At 35.2% G+C, this 27,569-nt stretch overlaps 2 protein-coding genes and 1 long non-coding RNA gene across 3 annotated transcripts; 1 reads left to right on the forward strand and 2 right to left on the reverse strand.

The window, feature by feature from the left end:
- The first annotated feature begins 798 nt into the window (after positions 1-798).
- LOC132301138 (protein unc-13 homolog) lies at positions 799-5,691 on the forward strand. The gene is made up of 5 exons (XM_059798445.1): positions 799-1,438; positions 2,424-3,305; positions 3,408-3,860; positions 3,972-4,158; positions 4,317-5,691. The coding sequence occupies exons 1-5, from the start codon at positions 872-874 to the stop codon at positions 5,291-5,293; spliced, it is 3,066 nt and encodes a 1,021-aa protein (XP_059654428.1). The 5' UTR covers positions 799-871; the 3' UTR covers positions 5,294-5,691.
- A 567-nt stretch (positions 5,692-6,258) lies between these two features.
- LOC132301231 (uncharacterized) lies at positions 6,259-7,960 on the reverse strand. The gene is made up of 3 exons (XR_009480626.1): positions 7,556-7,960; positions 7,182-7,239; positions 6,259-6,549 (listed from the first exon to the last, which is right to left on the reverse strand). It is a non-coding gene; the product is annotated as an uncharacterized LOC132301231 (long non-coding RNA).
- Positions 7,961-8,428: 468 nt separating this feature from the next.
- On the reverse strand, positions 8,429-26,675 carry LOC132300266 (protein NRT1/ PTR FAMILY 5.2-like). Its single transcript, XM_059797287.1, has 4 exons — positions 26,497-26,675; positions 13,430-13,647; positions 10,183-10,751; positions 8,429-9,532 (listed from the first exon to the last, which is right to left on the reverse strand). The coding sequence occupies exons 1-4, from the start codon at positions 26,609-26,611 to the stop codon at positions 8,683-8,685; spliced, it is 1,752 nt and encodes a 583-aa protein (XP_059653270.1). The 5' UTR covers positions 26,612-26,675; the 3' UTR covers positions 8,429-8,682.
- Positions 26,676-27,569: the final 894 nt, after the last annotated feature.

Consider the following 27,569-nt stretch of genomic DNA (forward strand, 5'->3'; position numbering starts at 1 on the left):
ATAGATTTGAACGGAAATGGGACAATGTGATGACGGTTTATTGTTTAAGGGGGTGTTTAATTTTAGTGGGAATATTTTGGACGAACATTTTAGTATGTGATTTTCCTCCAGAAAATAATACAATAATTAATTTTAACTTTCTATTTAATAAAGTTATAAAAAAGATAATGATGGAAACATTATTTACCAAACAACCCAACCTTTTTTATTATTATTATTTTTAGTGATTTTGGTTACACTTTCACTTTGACAAACATGTTTTGCTCTCATATTTTTTTGAGCAACATACCTTGCCAAACATGTTCTACCATTTTTGTTCCAAAATTCTTTGGAACAAATTTTTGTTGCCAAAAATGTTTTGTTTTCATTTTAGAACACCACATTACAAAACACTTGCTCTGTTCTAAGCTAAAGCATTATACTACACCACACAACACTTTCCAAAAGAACCCTTAGTGCCCTAAGATATTTTTTCTCAATAATCATCATATCAATGGACAATATAATTGATCCCAGACTTTTTTTGTTTTTTTTTGTCCTTCATAAAATACTTCTAGAAATATTAGGATAACTATAATTCCAAAAGAAAAATATAAGGATAACTATTGCTAAATATGACTGGCCATCTTTGCTTTCTTGTATCTTTGCAAATGACGCTGGCAAAATCATGAACGCCCATCTCTCTCTCATTCTCTTTCCTACCAATTCCTCGCACAACGATGCTGTCATCACCAGAAAGCCACCTAATTTACATCCTCTCTTTTATCCTTTTATTTTAAGAGAAATGCTGACCTTCTCTCTTCCGTCTCTCCCGCCAGATAGCTGACGACCTACCCACTCGCCGGGATCTGACCCACCACCCAAATACGCTATGTGCCACCACACCCGCCGTGACTCCCTTCCTACATCCTCCGGCTCCTCCCCATCAGGACATGTCGTCTCCGCCACCGATGCCGCCGACCTAGGGTGGCCGTTCGGAAAGCTCGACGGCATCGACCGCGACGACCTTCGCGAGGCCGCCTACGAGATATTCTTCACGGCGTGCCGGTCGTCACCGGGGTTTGGAGGTGGGAGGAACGCCTTGACGTTCTATTCCTCGGACAGTGGCACCGGAGGAGGAGGTGATGGAGGGGGATCCGGGTCCGGCGGGTCCCCGGCAAGAGCGCATGGCGTGGGGATGGCGGTGACGAGTAAAGTAAAGAGGGCTTTAGGGTTGAAGATGCTGAAACGTTCGCACTCACGGAGGACCACCGCGTGCGGGAATAACCCTTCTTCGCCAGGCGGCGGATCCAGTCCCGGCGTCGCATTTGGGGCGACCCAGGCACCACGGTCAAGGCGGCCGATGACGTCGGCCGAGATAATGAGGCAGCAGATGAAGGTGACGGAGCAGAGTGATAACAGACTACGTAAAACGCTCATGAGGACCCTAGTTGGCCAAGTACGTATGTGCATGGATTTATTCATGCATGCATGCATTTATATATACATATATATATATATATGTGTGTGTGTGTGTTTGTATAATTCTTAATTAAAACAAAGCTTTGGTACAAAAATTTCATGAAATAATTATATGGAACATCCTGAAACCAAGTAGCATTAGTTGTCAATAATTTTAGGACCAGATATAAAAGTTTTACATGTAAAACTTTTGCACATGTTTGTGTAATATAGGACATTTTAAATTGTGAAGACCTTGGTTGTTTGAATGACAATCACTTTATAGGCCCTTTTTTTTTTTTTTGATCTATTATGGCTGCCGACATTTTCAATTAATCATATCATGCTCAAAGATAAGACTTTTGTGGCTTTTAATTGTGTGCCTAAAAACCTGTGTTTTTTCATAATGTCTTTTTTTTATTTATTTTTTTTTACAAGAAATACACACACCCCTTTATTTCTAACGAGACTCAAACCCTCAATTTAGAGGTAAATGAGATATGTGATGCAGAGAAATACAATGGTTTGCGATTTGAAAAAAAATCTTGAACCAGTTAAACATGCTCAATTGATGTTTGGCCTGCAATGCGATTTTCATACTATTTATTTCATTGTTACTGTAGTGAGTCAAACTTCGACTGTCCATTTTCTTTTGAATAGTGCTATTTAGACGGATTTGTTATAGAAAATTGATTCACCCACAACTTTTGATTGGTCATGTTTACAAAATATAGGGAATCTCACTTCTAATCAATCAATAGGTAAACTAAAAAGCATTTTCCTTTTGTTTTTGTTGCAACTTCAAATTTTTGAACTTGTTTTATCTGCTTTTGTATGTTCACTTCTATGAATTCATTCCAAGTCTGTTTGCTGCTGAAATATGGTAGTCATAACAATAAATCAATCAGAGAAAAAACTGATACTCAAATTTATCCCTCACATTCATAGTTTTTGGCCTAATCGATCTAATCATGATTATTCAGATGGGAAGACGCGCAGAGACGATAATTCTACCACTTGAGCTCCTCCGCCACCTAAAGCCGTCCGAATTCAATGACTCCCACGAGTACCATATATGGCAAAAGCGTCAGCTCAAAATCCTTGAAGCAGGACTTGTTCTTCACCCCTCGATCCCACTAGAGAAGTCGAACACATCTGCTATGCGTCTGAGGGAAATCATTGCAGCTTCTGAGATAAAGCCAATTGACACAGGAAAAAACTCCGAGGCCATGAAAACACTCTGTAATTGTGCGGTTTCACTAGCCTGGAGAAGCCCTGATGGCACACAAACGGAGATATGCCATTGGGCTGATGGCTTCCCTCTCAACGTGCACCTCTACATTGCTCTTCTCCACTCAATCTTTGATCTAAAGGACGAGTCTCGAGTCCTGGATGAGATTGATGAGCTTCTTGAGCTCATGAAGAAGACATGGTCTATATTGGGAATCAATAGATGCACACACAATTTGTGCTTTACTTGGGTGTTGTTCCAACAATATCTCACCACAGGACAAACAGAAAGTGAGCTTCTTTGTGCCACACTAACTATGCTCGCAGAAGTAGCCAATGATGCCAAGAGAACAGACAGAGAGCCTGGCTATGTCAAGATGCTGTCATCCGCATTGAATTCAATTAAGAAATGGTCGGAGAAGAGACTGCTTGACTATCATGGTTGTTTCGATGGGGGAACAGTTGGCCTAATGGAGAACCTCCTTCCCTTAGTTTTTTCGGCCACAAAGATATTGGAAGAAGATGTTAAATGCATTGGAGCAGAGGGGCTAGAGAAAGATGAAGTGACAGAAGACACAATAGGAACTAGGGTGAATCACTATATCCGGTCGTCGCTGAGGAATGCATTCGCTAAGGTTTGTACCTTAGCCCCTTTTAATGTTTCAAGTTCCAATTGTGTTTCACCACTCTAACACATGTTATCATTTTGTGTCCGTGTTCAATTGTTTCAAAAAAAGATGCTAGAATGTGAAAATGTCGATTCTATGACAGTTGAAGTTCAAGAGGTTAGCGAAGTCCTCCTTCAGTTAGCGAAAGAAACTGAGGAATTGGGCTTGAAAGAGAGATTAACTTATAGTCCTGTGCTCAAGAAATGGCATCCAATTGCAGCCGGTCTTGCAGCAGTGACGCTTCATAATTGCTATGGAACATTGTTGAGGCAATACTTGGCTGGGGTGTCAACGCTCACAAATGAGACAATCATGGTATTACAGAGTGCTGGGAAGCTAGAAAAGGTTTTGGTTCAGATGGCAGTTGAAGACTCTGTCGAATGTGAAGATGGAGGCAAAGCGGTCGTGAGGGAGATGGTTCCATATGAAGTTGATTCAATCATACAAAACTTTTTGAAACAATGGATTCAGGAGAGGTTGAAGAGAGGAAAAGAGTGTATTCAGAGAGCAAAAGATAGTGAAGTAATCTTATCTCTTGCATGCCCTGTCAAATTGGAAAATAAGTTTTAGACTCATTAAAATTTATGTTTTAATTAGTTTGTAAGAGTAATTTGGTTGCAATTTTTGTTGCAGACATGGAACCCAAAGTCCAAATCAGAACCATATGCACAATCGGCTGTAGAGATAATGAGACATTCCAATGAAGCTGTCGATGACTTCTTTGAAATCCCAATAGGAGTTTCTGATGATTTAGTTCATGACTTTGCTGATGGATTAGAGAATATGGTGCTAGACTACACTGCCTTCGTCGCATCATGTGGTAACAACCATCGTTGAAAATCTCTACACTTAATACTCTCTTTGAAATGTATCTTTGTTTAGGCTACACGAATCTTATGTGTTTTATTCTAATAATCGATACATAAGACAACTGATCATGAATAAATCTTCTTTGTCGAATTTTTGTGTTTTTTTCAGGATCAAAGCAAAGCTATATCCCTAATCTTCCTTCCCTGACACGATGCAACCGGGATTCCAAGTTCATCAAGTTGTGGAAAAGAGCTAGCCCCTGCAGTGTGGTTGTGGAAGATTCACACCCACATGAATCAAATGAAGGTCACCATCCGCGTCCTTCAACAAGCAGAGGGACACAACGCCTCTACATTCGCCTCAACACCTTGCATTATCTTCTATCTCAGCTTCATTTGCTTGACAAAAGCCTCTCCTTCTCCCCTCAAGTAGTTCAGTCACCACGCAGCCACTATAATAACCACCGCAGACAACTTAGCAGTTCAATATCATACCTAGATCATGCCCGTACAACCATTCAAGCAGCCTCCCAACATGTGTCGGAAGTTGCTGCCTACCGTCTCATCTTCCTTGATTCCAATCCTGTATTCTATGAAAGCCTATACGTTGGTGATGTAGAAAATGCACGTATTCGACCAGCTCTACGGATCCTCAAGCAGAACCTTACTCTCTTGGGTGCCATTGTGACTGACCGGGCTCAACCAATGGCAATGAAAGAAGTTATGAAGGCTTCTTTCGAGGCCTACCTAATGGTTTTGCTAGCGGGGGGAAGCTCTCGAATCTTTTCTAGGTCAGATCACGATATGATTGAGGAGGACTTTGAAAGTTTGAAACGGGTTTTTTGCACATGTGGAGAAGGGTTGATAGCCGAGGATGTGGTGGACCGAGAGGCAGAGACAGTGAAAGGGGTGGTGGCTTTGATGGGCCAATCTGCCGAACAACTAGTGGAAGATTTCGGCATTGTGGCTTGTGAGGGAAGTGGAATAGGGGTTATGGGCTCAGGGCAAAAGCTGCCTATGCCTCCAACAACCGGGAGATGGAATAGAACCGATCCCAATACAATATTGAGGGTGCTGTGCCATAGGAATGATCGAGCAGCGAATCAGTTCTTGAAGAGGACATTCCAATTAGCAAAGAGGAGGTGATGAAGATAGTTTGACATGTATAGTTTAATCCGAAAGAACACATTCTTCAGGAAATCCGATAATGGCCGGGTTCAAACCATGTACAGTAAATGCAAAGGAGAAAAATTGCATTGGCAGCTTGAAGAAAGTGTGAGAGGGGATTAATAGTAACAAACTCATTGTACATTTGAATGTGATATCAAGATATTGTTGGGGAGCTGAGAGAGAGAGATTGTAGTTATTCTTGGCTTAATTCTTTACAGCACTAGGAATGTTGTTAGTTCTTATATGTGATGAAATGTGCAAAAGGATAAATTATTTATCCTCTCTGGTATTATTAACTTGTGCCAACTATTTCATCACAGAACATTCTTTCTGTAAAGCATTTTACATGTAATATAATTTTCTTTTTATTTTTACTTTTGGTATTTGACTTAAATCTTGAAAACAAATTCTAGAAAAAGAAATTTAGGGTGTTTGACACTCTCAATCAAGAACTACGTTCACAAATTGTTGAATAGAAGCAATACATAATTTAATTATGATTTTTATAACTCAATCTTGGTGTGAGGAGAGTGCCAAATATTTGATCTTCACCTAAATTTTACTTCTGCTAACAAAAATTTCTTAACTTACCTAAAAATAAATAAATAAAAGGGGACATTTTAGCAAGTTCTGCTCTAGTTTAGAATCCAATTTCCACGTATTTACTACTAAGAAGTATTGAACAGTTTAAATTGTAAGGTTCAAAGACATTCTGGATATTTTTAAGCCTCCAGAGCATCACTTGGCACTAACATATATACAGATATATATATATGTATATATGTTAGTGCCAAGTGATGCTCTGGAGGCTTAAAAATATCCAGTATGTCTTTATATATATGTATATGTATATATATTCCGGTAATTTAACACAGTTAACATGTTTTTAAAGCACAACATACGGAAAAAGGTAACTCAGCAACTTGATAGAATTGGAAATGAAAAAGGTAACTCAGCAACCATCTAATCAGAATTATCATTCTGCAACATCATTTTAGTGTTCTTACAATTTTAGTTCTAGCAAACAAAAGTATCTAAGTCAATTTGAACCCCTCTCTCCTCTCGGCGAATGGAGGATTCAATGCGATCGTGAACTTCACATTCATAATTTCTTAGCATTGTTTGGTACTGGTATGGGGCAAAAATTCATCGTAGTCTGCCTAAAGCACCAAGTTTGTCGACAAGCTACCACTAAGAATGATTGGCTTCCAAGTACAAGATGGCAGATACCACTGTGAAAGAAAATCATAAAAGAAAACAATGTTTCAAGCAAAAAAGGAGGTTGTTGAAATTAAAAATTAAATCCATAACGTGCATAAAATACATTAGCAATAAAATTTGTTCCACAAGCCATTGATGTGAACCAAGAGAGAGCAGAAAATTTGCAACAACCCAAAGCAATGCCACAGATCTCTGTTCTCTGCACCTTCAACCTTGTGGCTTGTTCAATGGGACTAGACTAACCGTATAGAGCAGATATTATGTGAAAGTGGAGATCAAGGCTTAACACTGCAACATCCTATTTCCCACTTTGGTATGCAACCATGGGTGACATGCTACATAACGTTAAGTGTCGTGCAAAAGATTGTACTAACATTGCGTTTGGGAGCACTGAATTGGCGCGTTGGATTTAAAACTGGAGGAAATTTGGTTCAAAGTTTTGACTAAATTTCCTCATAGTCCAAATACAGGCCACCGATTTGATGCTCCCAAACATACTATTAGTGAAATCAGTTACAATGAGGGGTTACATGATTTACATCATAGGCATGACAACTACAAAATGGGAATTTGACCCACTTGATGGATTTAAGAAACAAAAGAGGTAATAATGAGAATAAAATGCATTCAAGCACTGGCTCACCTAAAACTCAGCCCGAAGTCCTTCCAGTGCCTGTCCAAAACTCTCACAATTGAAAAATCTACAATGTATAAAACAATTTCAGTCTGTCATTTTAACAAGCATTGAGTAGGCAAAGAAAAGAGGACTTATATATAACTTCAAATCAGATGCAAAGGGTTCACAGTGAATTTAAATGATATGAAAGATGAAGTAAAAATACGATCAAATTAGTCCTTAATTGAATCATATGCAAAGGGTTCACAGTGAATTGAAATGATGTGAAAGATGAAGTAAATATATGATCAAATTAGTCCTCAATTGAATCATATTCTTCCAAAAAAAAAAAGGTTCACAACTTCATGAGAGACAACATCAGGAATGTTTACTTGACTTACCTGAATTGGGAAATTAGACGTTGGGTCAAAGTCTGATTGATTTCAAATATGAAAATGATATTAGGCCAAGTTTGGGCAGGTTGAAACTGCCCTGATGATTTTCCCGCCTTGGTTGCTTTTTCATTTTTGGTTGGGATTTCTAGCTAGTTTTTAGTTGGCCCATGTGTTTTTTTGTTCTCGGAGGTATGCCCCCATTGTTTTGTTTTTTTTTTTGGGTTTTTGTTTTGTTTTGGGAGGTTAAGCAAACAAACACTGATTATTCCCTTTTATATTATCCATGAACCAATACACTGATATGCTAGTCATAGAACCATCATTGAAGAATTTTAGTTTCGAAATTTATATATATATATATATATATAACGGATGCAGGCTCAGAACCTAATATTATACACAGATGCAGTGTACCCAAGTACGTAACTTGACAAATTTTTACATCATAATTCAATAAAACTAGTATTTAGTAAAATTTGTTATATTTATTAAATAAATAAATAAAATAACACAAACAGAACCTAAATGTAAAAGAATATTTGACCATCTAGTGGTTCTAGCTTAAGCTTCTGAACACATGTCTGAACCATAAATCCTAGCACTTCTCTACTACCAAGGACATATTTAATCCTCAAAATGCTCCAGCAAAAAGGTGTGGACTTCTCAATGAAGACACAGCTTATAAATCATCCATCACTTGTAAGAAAGGAGAACTAGATTTTTATTTTAAGACCATGTCAAAACTGATGAAACTGCTTTGAGTCACTTTTCTGAGACGTTATTGTTAAACACATTTAGCTCAAATCTTCGCAAAGCTTTATGAATTCCCAATACGGTGTCTTAACAGTATAGCTAATCCAAATTACAAGCATATTGCTATAAATCAAAAGGCCGATATTTTATGGGGTGAAACCATCAACAATTATTGCTAAAGAATGTAGCCTGATGATACTTTCTCACTATTCAGAGTGAATGGTCGATATTTTAAATCCCATAGAAGCAAATGAGTGCGTGTTCTATTTGTCAGGATATAAAAAAAGAAATACATCAACAATCACTCTAAACAAATCTAATTGTGTTTCACAAAGTTTGAGTCCAGCCAAGACTTCAGATGGTCATTTGTTCTTCCTAGCTTATTCAGTCAACCCCTTTAGTTCTTCTCCAAGTACTTCCATTGAATCCGAAACTTCAGCCTTATATTGATAGAGCTTAGTCATTACTAAGAAGAATATGAAATTCAAGAAGCTTAGTATTGTGAGAAATGCAAAATAATAATCAAGATGAGAAGCATTAAGGTTATTCAAAATCCATCCTTTGTGACCATGCGCCTTGGTGATATCAGAAATCAACGAAAGAAGAAATGTGCTGAGGAAATTCCCAACTCCATTACAAGTCATTGCATAAGAAGTCCCAAGACTCTTCATGCTTTCGGGTGCTTGGTCATAGAAGAACTCAACCTTGGCTACCTCAAAACACGCATCGGCTGCTCCCATAAGCACGAATTGAGGAAGCAAAATGAATACGGTTAATGGCACTTCTCCTCCATTTTCAACTAAGCCATGGTCCTTGGCAACACCAAGTCTGTACCTCTCAGTTAGGGATGCTATTAACATAATGATGGTATGGAGTACAAGACCAACTCCCATTCTTTGAAGCAGAGTGATACCTCTTGGATTCTTTGTCCATCTTCTTATGATCTGGACGAAGACACGATCATATATAACGGTGCAAACAAGCATGGACACTGTCACGAAAGCGCCTAAGCTAGCCGGGGGAAGTTTAAAATTACCCATACTTCTATCAAGAGTGGTGCCTTGCTTAATGAAGAGGGTAATGCTTTGAGCAACCATTACCACAGGAAGGAATGTGGTGATCAAAATGGATATCATTCGCAGCATTTGTTTGGTTTCCTCGACTTGGGTCACCGTGCACAGCATCCATGGACTGGTTGAACCAGTTTCAACACAAGCTTTGTTGAGGAACCTGCATTAGCACAAGAAAGAACATGCATTAGAATACTAAGAAGGAAGCATAGGGCTGTTATTAATTGGGGCCAGTAGGTCTAAAGTTGGAGAAGATATTGGGTGAGCCAGACATATCACGTCATAGGTATACTCAACTGCATTTACATTGTGCGAGCATACCGAGTCCGGATCTTCTATTGTAGCGCCTTAGTGCTATAATATTTTTCGACGCACTTAGCATCCGTTTTCAACACATTTATTATACAAATCAACACACTTTGACCATTGAAATGTTAAATAAATGTGTTGAAAACATATGTAAGTGCGTTGAAAAATGCTATAGTACATGATTCGGGCTTGAGCACACTAATGACGTGGCATATCTGGCTCACCCAATATCTACTCTTAAAATTGGCCTAAATTTTACAAAGATAAACCAATACATGGACTAAGCTTGGACGGTAAAACCTAGACTTTTTTGAAGCTTAGTCTAGCCCAAGCTAATGTGTACTCATCTATAACATGAACTCGGATCCTCTCTTGTACACCGGGTGAAGTTCACCACACAAGTAGTAGAGTCCACTTATATATATATGATACTCCGAATATGTGAAGGTAAGACATGTAAATCTGACGAGTTAGATCCTTTATAGAAGAATGGTACCAAACCTGAGGGTGGGTGTGGAATCAATTCTAAACTTTCCTTTGCGGGTATATTCTTCCAAGTCAAGTTCATAGAGTTCTTTACGGTGTTTAGGAATGGGTACCCTCCACTTCCTTAGGGCAGCCACAATGACCCTGGCCATCCTTGCGAAGGGACTCCCTGTGGGGACCTTGTGCCTGTAGAAAGGTGTGCCAACTATGAAGATTAATATGGCAAAAGCAAGGCCCACAGTTGAGATCCCATAGCCAAGAGCCCATCCCACGTTGTCTTGTATGTATACAAGAACTGTGGTCCCAAAGAGTTTCCCAATGAAGATACTGCACATCCACCAATTGAAGAAGGAAAGCTTTTGGGCCTTCTCCTTGGGCTCGAAATCATCAAATTGATCCGCACCAATCGTAGAGATGTTGGGCTTCGTCGCGCCGGTCCCAATGCCTAAAATGTAGAGTGCAGTATAAAACACACCTAATTCTAGTGTTGAGGCCTTCTTACAGTCGGCCGGGTTGACATTGGCGGCACAGGGAGGTGGTTTTAGTCCAGGGACTGAAATTGCTAGTGTTAGTAGGCACATCCCCTGCAATCAGATTGATAATGGCCATCTTGTCAAAAGAGCAAATATTAATAAATAAATAAATAAACAAATAATGCGGTAAAAAATATTAGTAACAAAATTAAAGTTTAGTGGTAGATTACAATCAGTAACAAAATTCTAAAAGGCTAATAAGTTAACTGAGGGGCTTGGGGGACCAACTAAGCTTAAAGATCAATTTGGACTTTTGATACCATATTTATATATAAATAGTCAGGACATATAAGAATTTGAATTAAAGCATTCTGGATCCATAATGCTTTAATTCAAATTCTTATATGTCCTGACTATGATCCATAATGCTTTAATTCAAATTCGTGTAAATCAAGTTTTGTCGATTCTTTTTATATTATAATATATTTGTCTATATATATAAATAAAATAATTATTAATTTTCTCTTCAATTGAGAAAGAAATCACCAAAATTGTTTGTGTACATGGTATCAGAGTTTAATTTCTCAAAACATTTTTTTTAATTCGTTCCTCTTTTGTTCTTTCTTTTCTTCAACACTTCTTCAATTGCTGAAACACAAATTGATTTAAGCCATCGTTTTAAGACAAACTGCAAGGATCAACTAATTATCCTCTTTATGTTCATCATTCCAAATCTCCGATAGTCCGACCATGGTGCTTGTTGCACCTCCACTGTCTAGTGATAATTATGGCACTTGGATTCGTGCCACCTTGGAAAAGCCGACTACACCTAATGAACTCTCTCAATGGGAGAGATGCAATGATTTAGTTGAATCGTGGCTTCTCAACTCCGTTACAAGTGAGATTCGCAATAGTATCATATATGCTGACACTGCCAGGGCAATTTGGATGGATCTTTCGGAGCGTTTTTCTCAATCCAATGCTCCACAAATTTATCAATTGAAACAGTCAATTTCCCCTCTTAAAAAAGTGGACATGTTTGTTTCTGCTTATTTCACAAAGCTCAAATCATTGTGGAATGGACTTAATTTCCTTGTCACCATCCAACCATACTTCGAGCCTCACATGTCTTCCACCCTACAAGAAACTCATTGGTTGTAATTGGATTATACGATACTTTTGCACCTGTTGCAAAATTGGTAACAATACGTGCTCTACTTTCCATTGCCTCTGTCAAGCGATGGCCTCTTCATGAGCTTGATGTTAATAACTGCTTTTTACAAGGTGATATTGAAGAAGTGGTATATATGGCGCTTTCGCCTGGTTCCCCCGACGGGGAGACACAGATTTGTAAATTAAACAAATCCATTTATGGGTTAAAGAAGGCATCACGCCAGTGGTTTTCCAATTTTTCATATACTCTTCTTGAGGCTGGTTTTTCTCAATCAAAGTTGCCTACTCTTTGTTTACAAATTGTCTTTCGACCAAATTGATGATTTGGCTATTCAACACGTCAAACAATTTCTTGAAGCCAAGTTTTTTATTAAAAACTTGGGCAACCTAAAATATTTTCTTAGCATTAAGGTTGCTCGATCTCATAAGGGTACTTTTCTTTCACAAAGAAAAGACACTTTGGTTTAATCAGTGGGCATGTCTCAGATTTTCCCATGGAACAACATTGGTGGGTATCACCCGATGATGGGACATTACTTCCTGATCCCACTCCATTTCGCCAATTAGTGAGACGTCTTATATATCTTACTGTTACAAGACCAAATATTAATTATTCGGTGCATGTTTTAAGCCAATTTATGCAATCTCCTCGTAGTGCTCAAATTGATGCAGCACAATGTGTGGTTCACTATTTGAAGGGTTATGTTGGTAAATGAATTTTTTTTATCATCATCTAATAGTCTTCATTTTCGTTTTCGAGGTTACTGTGATTCGTAGGTTGTCATTGCACTTTTCTTGGTTACAACCTCATTTCTTGGAAAACCAAGAAATAAGCTACGGTTTCTAGCTCTTCTACTGAGGCCGAATATCGTGTTATACCTACTTTAACATATGACTTCAGTGGTTAAAATATTTGTTAGGCGATCTTGGTATTTCTCATCCTTCTCCTATCACATTATTTTGTGACAATCAAGCTAAGCTACATATTGCCAACAATCTTATTTTTCATGAATGCATGAAGCATATTGAACTTAATTGGCACCTTTGTTCGAGAAAAGCTCCAATTTAAGCTTATTATCTACATGTTTTTATCTGCATTGTTGTATAACTTGTAAAAATACTTTTCCTGAAGATTTATTAGAGTCCCCTTCTGTTCAATTTCGTTAGTCTACTGCCAATCTCATCTCACCGTGTTTACCAAGGTTGCTCATGTTAGTTCCTCCACAACTGCTTAATTGACTTTATTGTCAGAATAGATATCTGCCACATTTGTTGATGGGCATCAAAATTTTTTGTTATGGTGATGATTTTGAAATATTTAAAAAGATTTTAATCAAATTGAATTCAAGTTAGTCAAACTGAAACTCAACTGATTGATGGTTAAGATTTTCTTATAGCAATCTTTTGTTGCTCTTTGGCTAGTTTTATCAAGACATTGCTACACAATGTTTTGAATTCTCCTTTTATCAAAATTCCAAGGGTTGGTTTAAGTGGATAAGGTTTGAATTCTTTTGGGTGCAAATAATTTCTTTGGGAGTGAGTATTAACTAGGAAAAAAACAAATCTCCTTTATCAACAAATATGCATAATATAATAATATGGTGTGTGAGACATACCGATAGATAAATTGCAGATGCGATGATGAACGTCCAATAACGACCAAGATGGGCATCGGCAACATATGCACTCAAGATTGGAGTTAACCAGATGGTGCCTATCCAATTGGTGACATTGTTTGATGCAGTGACTGTGCCTTGATGGAGCTTCTTTGTCAAATAAAGGATCAGATTTGCTGATATACCACAGTAACACATGCGGTCAAACATTTCATACACTGCAAAAAGACACCCAAAATCAAGAAAAGGTCAAAAAAACAAGGGTTAAAAAGTGATTACTTGTATCATATGAACTGTATGGTAAGTAATGGTAAAAGTCATAAGGATATATATATATATTTCTATCTTGTATAATAATGTTAACACGATGTTGTGGCTTGAATTTTGTTTCAATTCGGGTCGCGCTGTAATTTTGTTTGATTCGTTATATTTTTCGGGTCATGGACCAAGACCTAATCTATCAGAATTCATTCTATAATGCTGTGTTTGGTGTGCAGGAATAAAATGTAATGCAAGTGGGAATAAGAATGAGAATGGGAATGGGAATGAAATGGAATGACTATTTTCAATTTATTGTTTAGTTGTAAATATGAAATGTGTAGAAATGAAATGATAATAACCATTCTACTGTTTGGTTATACCAATTTAAATTTTAGAATGGAATAAATTTCAAATTGAATTTTTCAAAATATCATTCTTAGTAACAAATAAATTAAATTAACAAAATAACATTCTCTAATAATTTTTTAAAAATAAATGGTAGCAGTGGCAGTGGTGGATGGTGGTGGAGATGGAAAACAGTAGTGCTATAAATGGTGGTGTTGGAAGGCAGTGGCGGTGGCAATGGTGTAAGGCGGTGGCAGTGGAGATGGCGGTGGCGGTGGCGGTGGCGGTGGCGGTGGCGGTGGCGGTGGCGGTGGTGGTGGAAGTTGGCAGTAATGTTGGTGGAAGGCGGTGGCAGTAGTGTAGTGGTTGTTGTCAAAAGAGATAATGGTGTAGGTAGCGATGGTGGAAGCCAATAGAGGTGACTGTTGTGGTGGTGGAAAGCAGTAGATTCGGAGGTGGCGGTAGTGGAAGGTAGTGATGGTGGAAAGTTGTGACAATGGTGGTAGTAGAAGGTGGTAGGCGTGGTAGAAAGTGGTGGTAGTGGTGGAAGGTGGTGGAAGGTGGCCGTGGCGATGGTGGAAGGTGGTGGCCATAGTGGAAGGTGGTGGCGATAGTGGTGGTAACGGTGGTGGAAAGTGGTGTCGGTGGTGGCGGCGGTGGTGGTGGCGATGGTGGAAGGAGGTGATGGTGATGAAAGGTGGTCGAAGGCGATAGCTGTGGTGGTGGTGGTGGAAGATGATGGCGATGGCAATGGCGGTGGTGGTGGTGGAAGGAGATGGTAGCGATGGCGGTGGCAGTGGAAGGCAGTGGTGGCGGAGAAAGGTGGTTGTGGAAGGCAGTGGTGGAAGGTGGTAGTGGTGGTGAAAGACAGTGGTGGTGGTGGTGGTGGTGGCAGTGATGGCCATGGAGGAAAGCGGTGGCTATGGTGAAAGGCGGTGGTGGTGGAAGGTGGTAGTGGTAGTGGTGGTGAAAGGTGATGGTGGCATTGGTGGTAGTGGTGTATGTTGAAAGGCAATAGCAGTGGTGGTGGTTAATGCGGGCAAAGGAAGACAGTGTTGGTGGTGAAAGAAGGTGGAGGTGGTGGTGGAAAGCGGTATGCAATGGTAAAAGTTGGTGGCGGTGGTAATAGTGTTGGTGGTGAAAGCGGATGTGGTTGTAGTAGAAGGTAATGGTAGTTTTTGGACTTAGAACATGATGATTATTTGAGAAGTTGATTTTTTTTATAAAAAAAAAATTATTTGGGAATGGAATGGCTATTTTATAGATTTAGTTGTGAAATAAATTTTCATTTCAATGGAATGACTATTCCAATTTTAAATTGCATACCAATTAAACAATGAAATGATTGAAATTGACATTCAATTTCATTCCATTTCTGTACACCAAACATAGCATAAGAGTGTTAAGAGTTTGTGACGCGAATATGAGAGAAAATTAAAAGCGAAAATAGTGGGGGAGAGAGAGAAAAGTGTCCAGATTTTGGACCTGTAATCTCCTACTTTCTTCACATTGAAACCTTTTCACAAATCTTTACTTATAAAGTCAAATCACATCAATCTTTGTGTATTGTGTAGTGCATAGCGTAGTTTCTTGATTATGTTCCTACTATTTTTTGTCACATGATATCAAGTAATTGTTGTGATCTAAAGAATCTATGACAGTACTTAGATCCTCTACCGACCTGCACCTCTCACCACATATGTGGCCATAATATTGTTATGGCACATCATGATCAATAAAATATGAAAAGAAATAATGTCATCCAAAAGTAAAATGGATCCATTGGATTTCAATTCTCCCTTTTTTCTTAGATTTTATTATTATTATTATTATTATTATTATTGATGATAAAGAGTTGTGTCATATCAAGATTATGCCACAAATATAGAGAGAATGGTACAGATCCTCACCTAAGATATCTAAGTACTGTCTTTTCAAATATAAGTTTTGATTATAAGAAATTTTTGGCAAAAGTTTATAGAGTTGACTCATTAATAGGGAATTAAAATTCCACATCCAAAGTCTTGAGACAATAATTTTGCAGAAATAATATTGTCAATATTAATCAGATCTATTTGATAAAAATATATATATTAATTAGGGACAAGCTATAAGTAAGATGTCATTTTATGTAAATTAACTCGTTGAGAAATTGGCATTTTTTATAAATTGATTTGTTCGGTATTTAGGTATTTGTTCACTGAGGAGCGAGCTAGACCTTTCATCACTTATAAATTGATTTGAAGAATACAAAGATACGGATGATTTGTCATTGACTATAATATGGTCTTTTCATTCTTACAATTATCAAAAAGTAGCTTTCCAAAATAATTAAAATAATATAAAGATAACCATAGAATTCAATATATGCAGTAAAATTAATGGATAAAAAGGTCACTAATTTCAAGTTTCAACTGTTGGAAAATTTTAAAATAAAAAGTTATCTTCTTGTTATACTTTATGTTTTCAAAAATTAAGTTACAATATAAATATAATTATGATAGTTATGGATTAGGTTGTACTTTTAAATTTTATAATATAATTAAAAGTATGATTTTATTAGTTATTTTAAAATTTAAAAAAATAATTTTTGCATTAAGTAGTTACAGTAAATTATTAAACTTACTTATTTTAATTAGTCATTTATGTAACAAATAAAGGGTGTGAACATCCACCTACTTGTATTTAAAATAAATAATTAATTAAAAATTATTTCATTAGATAATTCACTGCAAATCTTCTATATAAGTATCACTAGTCTAAAATTTAATCATCTATCAGTTATGTCGTTAAATTCTTCTCCTTAGTTATCGCCGCCGTAATCTTAGTTTCTTTAAGTTGAATATTGAATTTAAATCCAAGTGTCAGAGACAGTTTGGACTAGATTTTTTTTTTTTCAAATACAAATAAGTTTTAATCTTGATTGGAGTAAAGGCGTGACTCATTGAGTTTCACGGCTACGGTGTGGGACCAAAAAAATTAAAATAAAAATGAGTGGCGCGCATGGCATTGACTAAGTTATAACAAGGCGTAATGAATTCGAGAGCGCGGAAAGTAAAAGTGATAAAATTAAATAAATAAATAAAATGAGATTAAAAGTAAGAGCACATTTGAAACGTGAGAGCAAAATTCGTAAAAAATAATTATGTGACATAGGGTATTGACCAAATCAAAATAAAAAATTTTTAATGACCGATTTCATGGTGGTTCATATCGTCTAGTTCACTGTTTTCATTCTTTCATGATTTGGGTTTAAGTCGAATAGGGCGCTTCCATGATGTAATTGATATTGTGTGTACATATATTTTTGAGATAAAAAGAACAAAATTTTATGGTAGTTAAAGGTTTTCTTATTTTTTTATTTTTGGGATAAATTAGCTATGGTAGTTAACGTTACTTTACACGTGGCATTTGATTATATGTCGTGTACCGTGTGAGATGTTAATTTTGTAATTGAAAAATTTCAGTATCAAAATGTGTCTGATCAAATTGTAATTTTTATACTTCGATATTGATTACGTTATTTTTAATTATGGATAAATTTTTGGTTGGAAAACTCACTGCAGTTGCGGAGCCCCACGGAACCGGTTGGGCAACGTATTTTTGGAAACCAGTTTCTATTAAGTTGCGTACTGGTTCCTTCCCATGGAACCGGTTGTAGACTATTTTCAATTCTAGTATGTGTTGGCTTTCTCTTTTTGGATAGACTTTTGTCACAATGATCATGCACAAGATTAACTTGTTTTCCAAGTATAATTAGTTTTTCAAAAGTTTATAAATATATGTTTTCTCACTTAGGATTTTATGATAATTCAAAAAATCAACTTGGATTTTTCTAATTTTATTTTGAGAATACACACACATAAACACAAGAGTAATTTAGGGTATTGTTCTCTATTTGATCGGAGGCTGAATCATTGAAGGTCCATTGATAACGTGCAGAGAAAAGGCAAAGTTCGTTTTATCTCCAATAGATTCTGATTGGAATAAAAGGGGTGTAGCGATCACACTTTGTATAGTCCAAAAATATGGTCTAACGATTCCATATACTATAGTATTATTTATTTAAATATTATCTGAAAATATAATATATATATATATATATATATATAATTATTATTATTATAAAATAATAATCTATATATATAATATCATATAAAATAAAATAAAACAAAACAAAATAAAAGAACCTGAAAATAAGTATATATAATTATTATTATTATAAAATAATAATCTATATATATAATATCATATAAAATAAAATAAAATAAAACAAAACAAAATAAAAGAACCTGAAAATAAGTCGATGCCCCGCTATGGTACTAACGGACTCAGTGGTGTCTATCTCTCAAGATATAACTCAGTGGTGTCTATCTCTCAAGATATAACGACATTTATTTCCTTCGGCAGTAGCACTGCAAACCAAAGGAATAGGTGAACCGGCTCGGTGTAGTATTATCTGACTCAAACTTGGACTCGGAGTGACTAACTAAGGCTCTAACCCAAAGATAAGGGCTCGAACCCACAGACGCTTATAGAAGAAAAGAGAGGAAGAAAAGAATTTAGAATTAGAGAAAAGAATTCTGAATTAGAGTGCTTTGGAATGAACCGAAGAGGGCGTTTATATAGGCCTTATGGTGCCTTTTAGTTTTAATATTTTTTTGATGTGGGACAAATATTTTCCACATTTTGCAAACCCATTTAGGCTTATCAAACACCTTACTTTGGAACTAATTTCTCATTCACCCAGAAACGGATTTGAGAAAGTAAATATACCACGTTCATCTCCTTACGGAGAGGAACACGCTCGTCTATAGATTCACAAAAAAATCTTAGCGGAATCTATTCAAAATCTCATCCAGAGTTTATGTTTTTAATACTCCCGTTTCCAACAATCCCCCACATGAATGGAAATTTGCATAAAAAGAATATGAAGAAGATACAGACACAAGAGAGAGTACTATTGGAAAGTAATTGAATCGGGATAGGTAACTTTTGGTCTTAAACCTTCCCTAATGTATTACTATCGGATTTACTAGCTAACTAGTGAACATGATGTCTTGAACTATTCAGCCATTGATGTAAACTAAGACAATAGCAAACACATAGTTCCTTCCCGCACAAAGTCGGTTCTCATGGTTGTGTTCATATGGCCCTGAACAACTCCTGGTATTTCATAAGTGCTTTAGAATACTTAGCCTTAGAAGCGGCCCCATTTCACACTCATATAGGCGACTTCTTATTAAAATTATCTTACTATACCCCACTTGAATTTTCAAGATATAAGAGTAATTAAAAACATAGCTTATCCTACTCATCGTTGTAGGTAACACTGTCTCATCATAGTAATGGGTTGAAGATTAAATCTTCCCAGTGCTTCTGGTAAGCCATTCAGAATTTTTGTTGTCCCTTTGAACCTAGATTTTGGGATCTCCAGTTAACTAGATTGGGTTTCCATTAAGATGACTTGTTAGCTTTCGGCTTTAATCCCATTCCCTTCGATGAACTATACATTTACTCTCTTGTCAAACCTTTTGTAAACGGATCCGCTAAATTATCTTTTTACCTGATATAATCTATTGAGATTATCCCACTTCAGAGCAATTATCTAACAGTATTGTGTCGTTGATGTATATGTCGAGACTTATCGTTATACATATTACTTTGTGCCCTTCCAATTGCTGATTGACTATCGCAATGTATACATATAGCGGGCACAGATTTAGGCCAATTTGGAATATCTTATAAGAAATTACGAAGTCACTCAGCTTCTTCACCAGCTTTATCTAAAGCAATAAATTCAGATTCTATAGTGGATCTGGCAATACAAGTCTGTTTTGAAGATTTCCAATACATGGAACCTTCTTCAATATTAAAGACATAGCCACTGGTGGATTTAGAATCCTTCATATCTGATATCCAATTAGCATCACTATATCCTTCAAGTACTGCTGGATATCTAGAATAATGTAATCCATAACTTATGGTATATATTAAATTTCTTAGAACCCTAATTATTGCAGTCCAATAGTTCTTTTCTGGATTACTTGTATATCTACTCAATTTATTAACTGAGTATGTTATGTCTGGTCATATGCAATTCACCAAATACATTAAACTTCCTATAATGCGAGAATACTCAAGTTGTGATATAATAGGACCAGTATTTTTCGATAAATGAATATTTACATCAACGGGAATCTTTACAAGATTACTATCTTCTTTATTAAACTTTTCTAATATTTTCTTAATATAGTGAGATTGAGATAATACTAGACCATCTGATTTTTAGAATTCTTGATTCCTAGTATGACATCAGCTATGTCTAAATCTTTCATATCGAAATTTTTAGTCAACATCTTTTTAGTAGTTTTGATTATAACATCATTACTACCCATTATTAGCATATAATCCATATATAGACACACAATGAAATATCCATTTTGAGTGTTTTTCACATAAACACATTTATCACACTTATTAATTATAAAACCATTTAACAACATCGCTTTGTCAAATTTTTCATGCCATTGTTTAGATGCTTGTTTTAATCCATATAAGGATTTTACAAGTTTGCACACCTTCTTTTCTTTTCCTGGAACAACAAAACCTTCAGGTTATTCCATATAGATTTCCTCCTCTAATTCACCATTCAAGAATGCAGTCTTAACATCCATTTGATGTATTTCTAAATTTTGCAATGCCACAATAGCTAGTAACAATCTAATGGATATTATTCTTGTGACTGGTCAATATGTATCAAAATAATCCAAGCCTTCCTCTTACCTATATCCCTTAGCAACAAGCCTAACTTTATATTTATCTATTGAACCATCAGACTTTATCTTCCTCTTGAAAATACACTTATATCCTAAAGGTTTAGTACCAGGAGGAAGGTCCACCAACTCCCAAGTATGATTTTGCATGATGGATTCAATTTCGCTATTTATGATTTCTTTCCACAAAGGAGCTTCAGGAGAAGACATAACTTCCTTATAGCTTTATGGCTCATTCCCCAATATATATGTAAGAAAATCAAGACCGAATGACTTTGATGTTTTACTCTTTTGCTACGTTTAGGTTCTTCCTTATTTTCATCATCTATAGACTCTTGGTCTATATTCTCTTGTATATTACTATAAGCAATATCATGATTTCTTTTAAGAAAAGTTTTACAAAGAAATATATCATCAAAGAAACAAATATTCCTTGACTCAATAATTGTATTGACATGGATGTCACGAGTGTATGACTTATGCACAAGAAAACGATATGCACTACTATTCTGTGCATAGCCTATGAAAATGCCATCAAAGGTTTTTGGTTATAGCTTAACTTTCTTAGGAGTTGGAACCGCAACCTTAACTAGACACCCCCACACTTTTAAGAATTTATAGGAAGGTTTTTTACCTTTCCATAATTTATAAGGTGTTACATTTGTTTTCTTTGAGGTATTTTGTTGAGAACATAATTAGTAGAAAGCAAAACTTCCTCCCACAAATTCTGGTTTAAATCTGAACTTATCAACATAACCATCATCATTTCTTTTAAGGTATGGTTTTTACGTTCAGCAATATCGTTTTATTAAGGTGAATAAGGAGTGGTAGTTTGGTGAAAAATACCATATTTTGAGCAAATGTCAGCGAATGATGCTTCGTATTCACCACCTTTATCTTTTTGACAAGTTGATTCTCAACTTTATTCTTATAATGTTTAAACATTTCCAAGGCTTCATTTTTTTTTCTTAACAAGTATACATAACAGTATCTTGTGCAATCATTAATAAAAGTAATGAAATACTTTTTCTCACTTCTAGTTGGCACATATTTAAAGTTGTAAGGTAAAACATCATTTTCTGTTGCCACCTTTTAAACTCCGCCCCATTAAATTTTTCGGACTTCTCCGTATGACTGACGAGAACATTAGGCATATATAGTAGTACTTGTACTTGCCATTCGTCTGATATATATTAAATATACAAACTACAGTCAAATTTAGAGAAATAAAATAACAATAATATTTAAATAATTAAAGTATAGTTTAAGCCGAATCTGTCACAAGATTGTAGTCCAAAAATATGGTCTAATGATACCATATACTATAGTATTATTTATTTAAATATTATCTGAAAATATAATATATATATATATATATATATATAATTATTATAAAATAATAATCTATATATATAATATCTTATAAAATAAAATAAAACAAAATAAAAGAACCTGAAAATAAGTCGAGACTAGAATTTGATTCTATGTCTTTAAGACAAATTTGCCTCGCTATGGTGCTAACGGATTCAGTGGCGTCTATCTCCTAAAATACAACGATACTTACTTCCTTGGGTAGTAGCACTGCAAAAAAAGGAATAGGCGAACCAACTCGGCATAGTACTCTTTGACTTAAACTTGGACTCAGAGTGACTGACTAAGGCTCGAACCCACAGACGCTTATAGAAGAAGAGAGAGGAATGAGAGAATTAAGAATTAGAGAAAAATGATTCTGAATTGGAGTGCTTTGGAATGAACCCAATGGGGGGTTTATATAGGCCTTATGGTGCCTTTTGGTTTTAATATTTTTCCAATGTAGGATAAATATTTTCCACATTTTGCAAACCCATTTAGGCTTATCAAACACCTGACTTTGGAGCTAATTTCTCATTCACTCGGAAACGGATTTGAGAAAGTAAATATATTACGTTCATCTCCTTGCGAAGAGGAGCACGCTCGTCTATAGATCCGCAAAAGATTCTTAGCGGAATTTATTTAAAATCTCATCCAAAGTTTATGTTTTTAATGCCCCTGTTTCCAACACTTTGAAGGGGTTAATGCATTCGTGGAGTATTGTTTGATCTATCAGTAATCATTCTACAGAAATCAAGAATAAGCATGAGGTAGAAAAGCTGTTGGATAGGGAATCGCAAAGTCAATGATTGTCAGCAACTAATTTTTTATAAAACGAGAGGGTGTGAACTTGAGTCAGAGTCGACTGTACTTTGTTTCAAATATAGTGGATCATTTCACTTCGAACAACGCGAAAGTTATAGAGATTTTTCCGATTGGTTTTCCTTACTAAAAATTCAAGTGTCTCTCAAACTCTACTTTACTTTATTTGCATTTACTTTTACTTTGTGAGTTGATTAATTTATTTTTATTTTGATATGTTTAATTTAAGCAAAAATCAAATAAAAAAATAAATTAAACCTATTCACCCCCGTGAGTTGCTTATCCATATTATATTTCACAATCATTCCGCACCACACAACTCACTTTGCACAAAGTTTTATATTGGAGCAACTCGCATGTAGAAAGTTTTATATTGGAGCAACTCGCATGTACAAAGTTTTATATTGAAGTTTTGTGATCGTGACAAATTCTGTTTAGTGCAATACTCTTATCAGAATTGCACAACTCACATGTACAAAGTTTTATATTGGAGCAACTCACATGTACAAAGTTTTATATCGGAGTTTTGTGATCGTGACAGATTCTGTTTAGTGCAATACTCTTGTCAGAATTGCACAACTCACATGTACAAAGTTTTGTATCGGAGTTTTGTGATAGTGACAGATTCTGTTTAGTGCATGAATACTCTTGTCAGAATTGCTATTTGATTACTAATTAAAATTGGATTGTAATATAGTTTACTAGTAAAAAGATTTGATGCACAACATGGTTAAACTTGATTCACGAAAAGATATATAGAACTTAAAACTGTAGTTTGCAGCTTTGTAATAAGAGATGCATCTAAAGTTGCTTCATATACACGAGCAGGCATCTATTTCTAAATTGACGCATTGATTAAATATGAAAATGGTGTTGGGTTCATTGTTTAAAGTTCGAACATATAAGCATACATTGAATAATTTATTAACTTAAATTTTAAGTGTGATTTTTTCTTTTTTTGAGTTGACAGATGCTAGATGTGATAAAGGTTTAAATACTTACTGTTGGTTGTTTGGAATTTCTAATTATATATTCAGTTGTGATATAGATGAAGCCTTTGAAATCCTTTCCTTCAAGACGCTTGTAAGGTATTGGTGCATAGTTAATTGTGAACATTGGATATTTGATGCATGTTATTCTTTTTCATGCTTCAAATAATTTTATGTACATAAATGATTATAAATAGTATTTTTTATTTATATTTGGTTTAAGTTCATGTATTGTTTCATAATATTTGGGTTAAGTTTATATGCATTTTTTTAATAAAAAAATATGAACCTAAACAAAATGAAAATTTTGCATTTTAGGCATTTCCTTAGAGTTTAAGAGGATTGGTAAGGTGATCGTTTCAAGCAGTAGCCAAAGTAGGTGATGCTTACCCAAAGGTAACACACTCATGGAGATTACTGTTTTTGAAATTTTAAGCCATTAGCCTATTGAGGTTTCATAGTGCACTTATCTATATTTACTTTTGCGCAAAGGTGATTAGTGTTTTAGTGTAGGGTAAGTGAGTAAAATAGTTGAGAGTGTTTGGATTAAAACTGAACAACCCTCTTGCCCAAAGGTAGTGGAAATATTTAACAATAATTTAAGCATAATCAAATAGGTTTATGTGCAATTTGATAGCAGGTTATGAAATATAAAATTCTGGCCAAATGTGATTTTTAGATGACATTTTATCTATTCATGTAGAGTGGACGATTTTGCATAAAGTAAAACACTCCAAAAAATTCGACTTAAAACTCCTAACACAAATTAAAGTGATAAACCCTAGAGTTGTGACATATTATTCTATTTGTTGTTTATTGAATAGTTCAGACTATATTGCATAGAAGACATGTGATGATATTATTGTGAGATTTAAATGTTGTAATTGGCTAATTTTGTTGTAAAAACATGTCATATTGAGTTGTAATTTTTGTTTTACTTTAAATCTCGATATCGGAAGTGGAACTACAAATACACGCATACTTCGATTCGATAAGAACATCATTTAGATTTGGTATGTGTATGATCGAGGACACATTACACTTTTATGTTTTAGGTTGGCAGAGAGTGCATTGGATTTTTTAGAGTCGAAACAGTCTTTTTTTTGCTCTCTGTAAAAGCACAACAGGTTGCACTTTCGAACAGAACCCATTGCATTTCATGGAGGGCAAATTGCAGCTATTGGCCAAAACACAACTAGTTACACTTTAAAACAGAACCAGTTTCACTTTCTGAAATCAGAAGTGGTTTCAGCCAAAACGAAACCGGGTACGTTTCAAAGAGAACCGGTTGCGTTTTGCTGAATTACCGGATTTCAGTTTTTGAAAACTTTTTAGTTTCCTGTTTGCACCAAAACTTTTAGAGAAGTTCTTGTATGTTTTTTAAACATCTTTCCATAAATTTTAAGGACTCTCTAATTTATATAAACCTCTCAAAACTCCAGCCCTAGAAGGAATCTTAATGCTTCAATTAGTAAAATCATAAATTTATTTTTAGACCATTCTTCGAGCTTTTTGAGAGAGATTTTAAAAGAAATTGGATTTTATATTTTTGAGAGCACATACTTAAAGTGATTTAGAGTGTGTATTGATGCAAATCGAACAAAAGGGCTACTTTTTCTACAGGCATGAAGTCCCATAATGCAACTCTAATTATTTACCGAAAAAAAAAAAAAAAATTGCAACTCGAATGCATAATTATTTATCCTATATGAAAACATAAGGACATTTAGTATAATATATTTATGAATATCAATTGATATATGACCTCTAATTGTATAAGATATTTATACTCTTTAAATTATCTGCAAAAACCGTCAATATATATATATATTAATTACATGCGTATATATTAACATACATATGCTGTAAATTCATTCAAAACTTGTATAACATTTTTATTTTTTGTCTCTTTAATTTTTTTGAAGTGCTTAAAGCTTTTATTTGTTACCTACTACATTTCAAATCTTAATTGTTTCACATAAGAATCCTAGGCTCCTAGCCACGTTATCATTTGCACAACTAAATATCTGTCAGTTGAATTTTTCCACCCACTGTCCAAAACATTCCATCATCTATGTTGCAACCAATTTTTTAGCAATTTTATTTGTTTTTTGGTCAATCAACTAAGAGATCAAAGGTACGTGTGTATTTCCTGTGAGGTTTATGAATAGTAATTTGGAGGTGATTTAGTATTTTAGTTCGTAGTTGGATTCTATCATGAAGATGCGAAATCATAATTTATTATTTCTTAAGTTAGCTCATAATAATTCCATATTCTTAAGACTCCATATATACATACATACATACATATATATATATATATATATATATATATATATATATTTATTTATACTATATATCAACCATACAGATATTCAGACGCTTATCAAACTACGAAGAAAAGACACACGACAACAAACATGAAAAGGTGTGGCATGGTGAACATCTTGATAGGACTCCGTTCTTAAAAGGAAAGAGAGAGAGTGATAATCTAGAGAGAGAGAGAGAGGGGGAGAGAAGTTACCAACAACAAAGGAACAAGCTTTCCATCCACCTCTCTTGGATCTAAGGACTGGGTTCCCTTTAAGATCCACAGTCCCATCCTTTGTGTACTCATCAAGCCCCTCTTCCACAGCCATGACCGACTTTGCAATAACGTGTGTGCTTTTCTTTCTCACCAGCCAGTTTTTTTGGGGGGATAAAATGTTTCTCAGTAGCAATTTGGTTTGTGGCTAACTCGTTGGTTTATAGAGCTGAGATTTGCCTTTTTCACAATTACCAAAATGCCATGATTTAATTGAATGATGAAATGTCATGCGGTACAGATGTGCAAAAACCACTCACTCCTTGCCGTTTAGTATTTTAAGAGAAGGTTCTTTTTGCCATTTTATAACTTTTTTTGCTTTTTCTTTTTCTTTTTTCCCTCTCTCCATCTTCAACTTTGTTACGATCTTCTTCAACAACTTTATTACTTGGGGGCATGAAATCTACGCATGTTGATGATTAAAGGAAAAAAAATGGACGAGGTTGGAAAAAGAATAATAAACACATTTAAAGTTGTATTGTTTTTTCTCAAATTCAAATTTTGAAGACGAAAAATAATAAGTATATCTAAAATCGTATCGTTCTTTCTTAAATTCAACAAATTTGAAGGCTCTGAAAGCGAAAAACAACCACCACTCTCAAAATCGCCACCGTTTTTTTTCAAGATTCAACTATTCTGAAAAATTACCAAATTATTCGAGATCAAGCTTCATCAGCCCTTGATCAGAAATTGTTAACCGTCTTCTTCAGCTACAAATACTTGAAGAATGCTCTTGACAACTCGATTCAAGATTAAGCTCCAGCTGTCTTTGAATTCAACCAATAAAGGAGATCGAATCAGAGGAAAAATAATTTCTTTTGTAAAGATATACAGGTGATTGTATTCACCACAATATCAATAAAATTAGCATGTGGGAATGTTATAATGCAAGCTTTTTATTTTCCGATTTCAAAATTCTAATTTGAATATATATTAATAAACGTGCATGATTCTACTTTTGACAAAATAATTAAACATTGCTTCTGTTTATAATCAAAGTAAAAATGAAAAGT

Source organism: Cornus florida, unplaced genomic scaffold, assembly GCF_030987335.1.
Source record: "Cornus florida cultivar Cherokee Brave unplaced genomic scaffold, ASM3098733v1 CherokeeBrave_3.0.0_Hap2_Chr01, whole genome shotgun sequence".
Taxonomy (NCBI): domain Eukaryota; kingdom Viridiplantae; phylum Streptophyta; class Magnoliopsida; order Cornales; family Cornaceae; genus Cornus; species Cornus florida.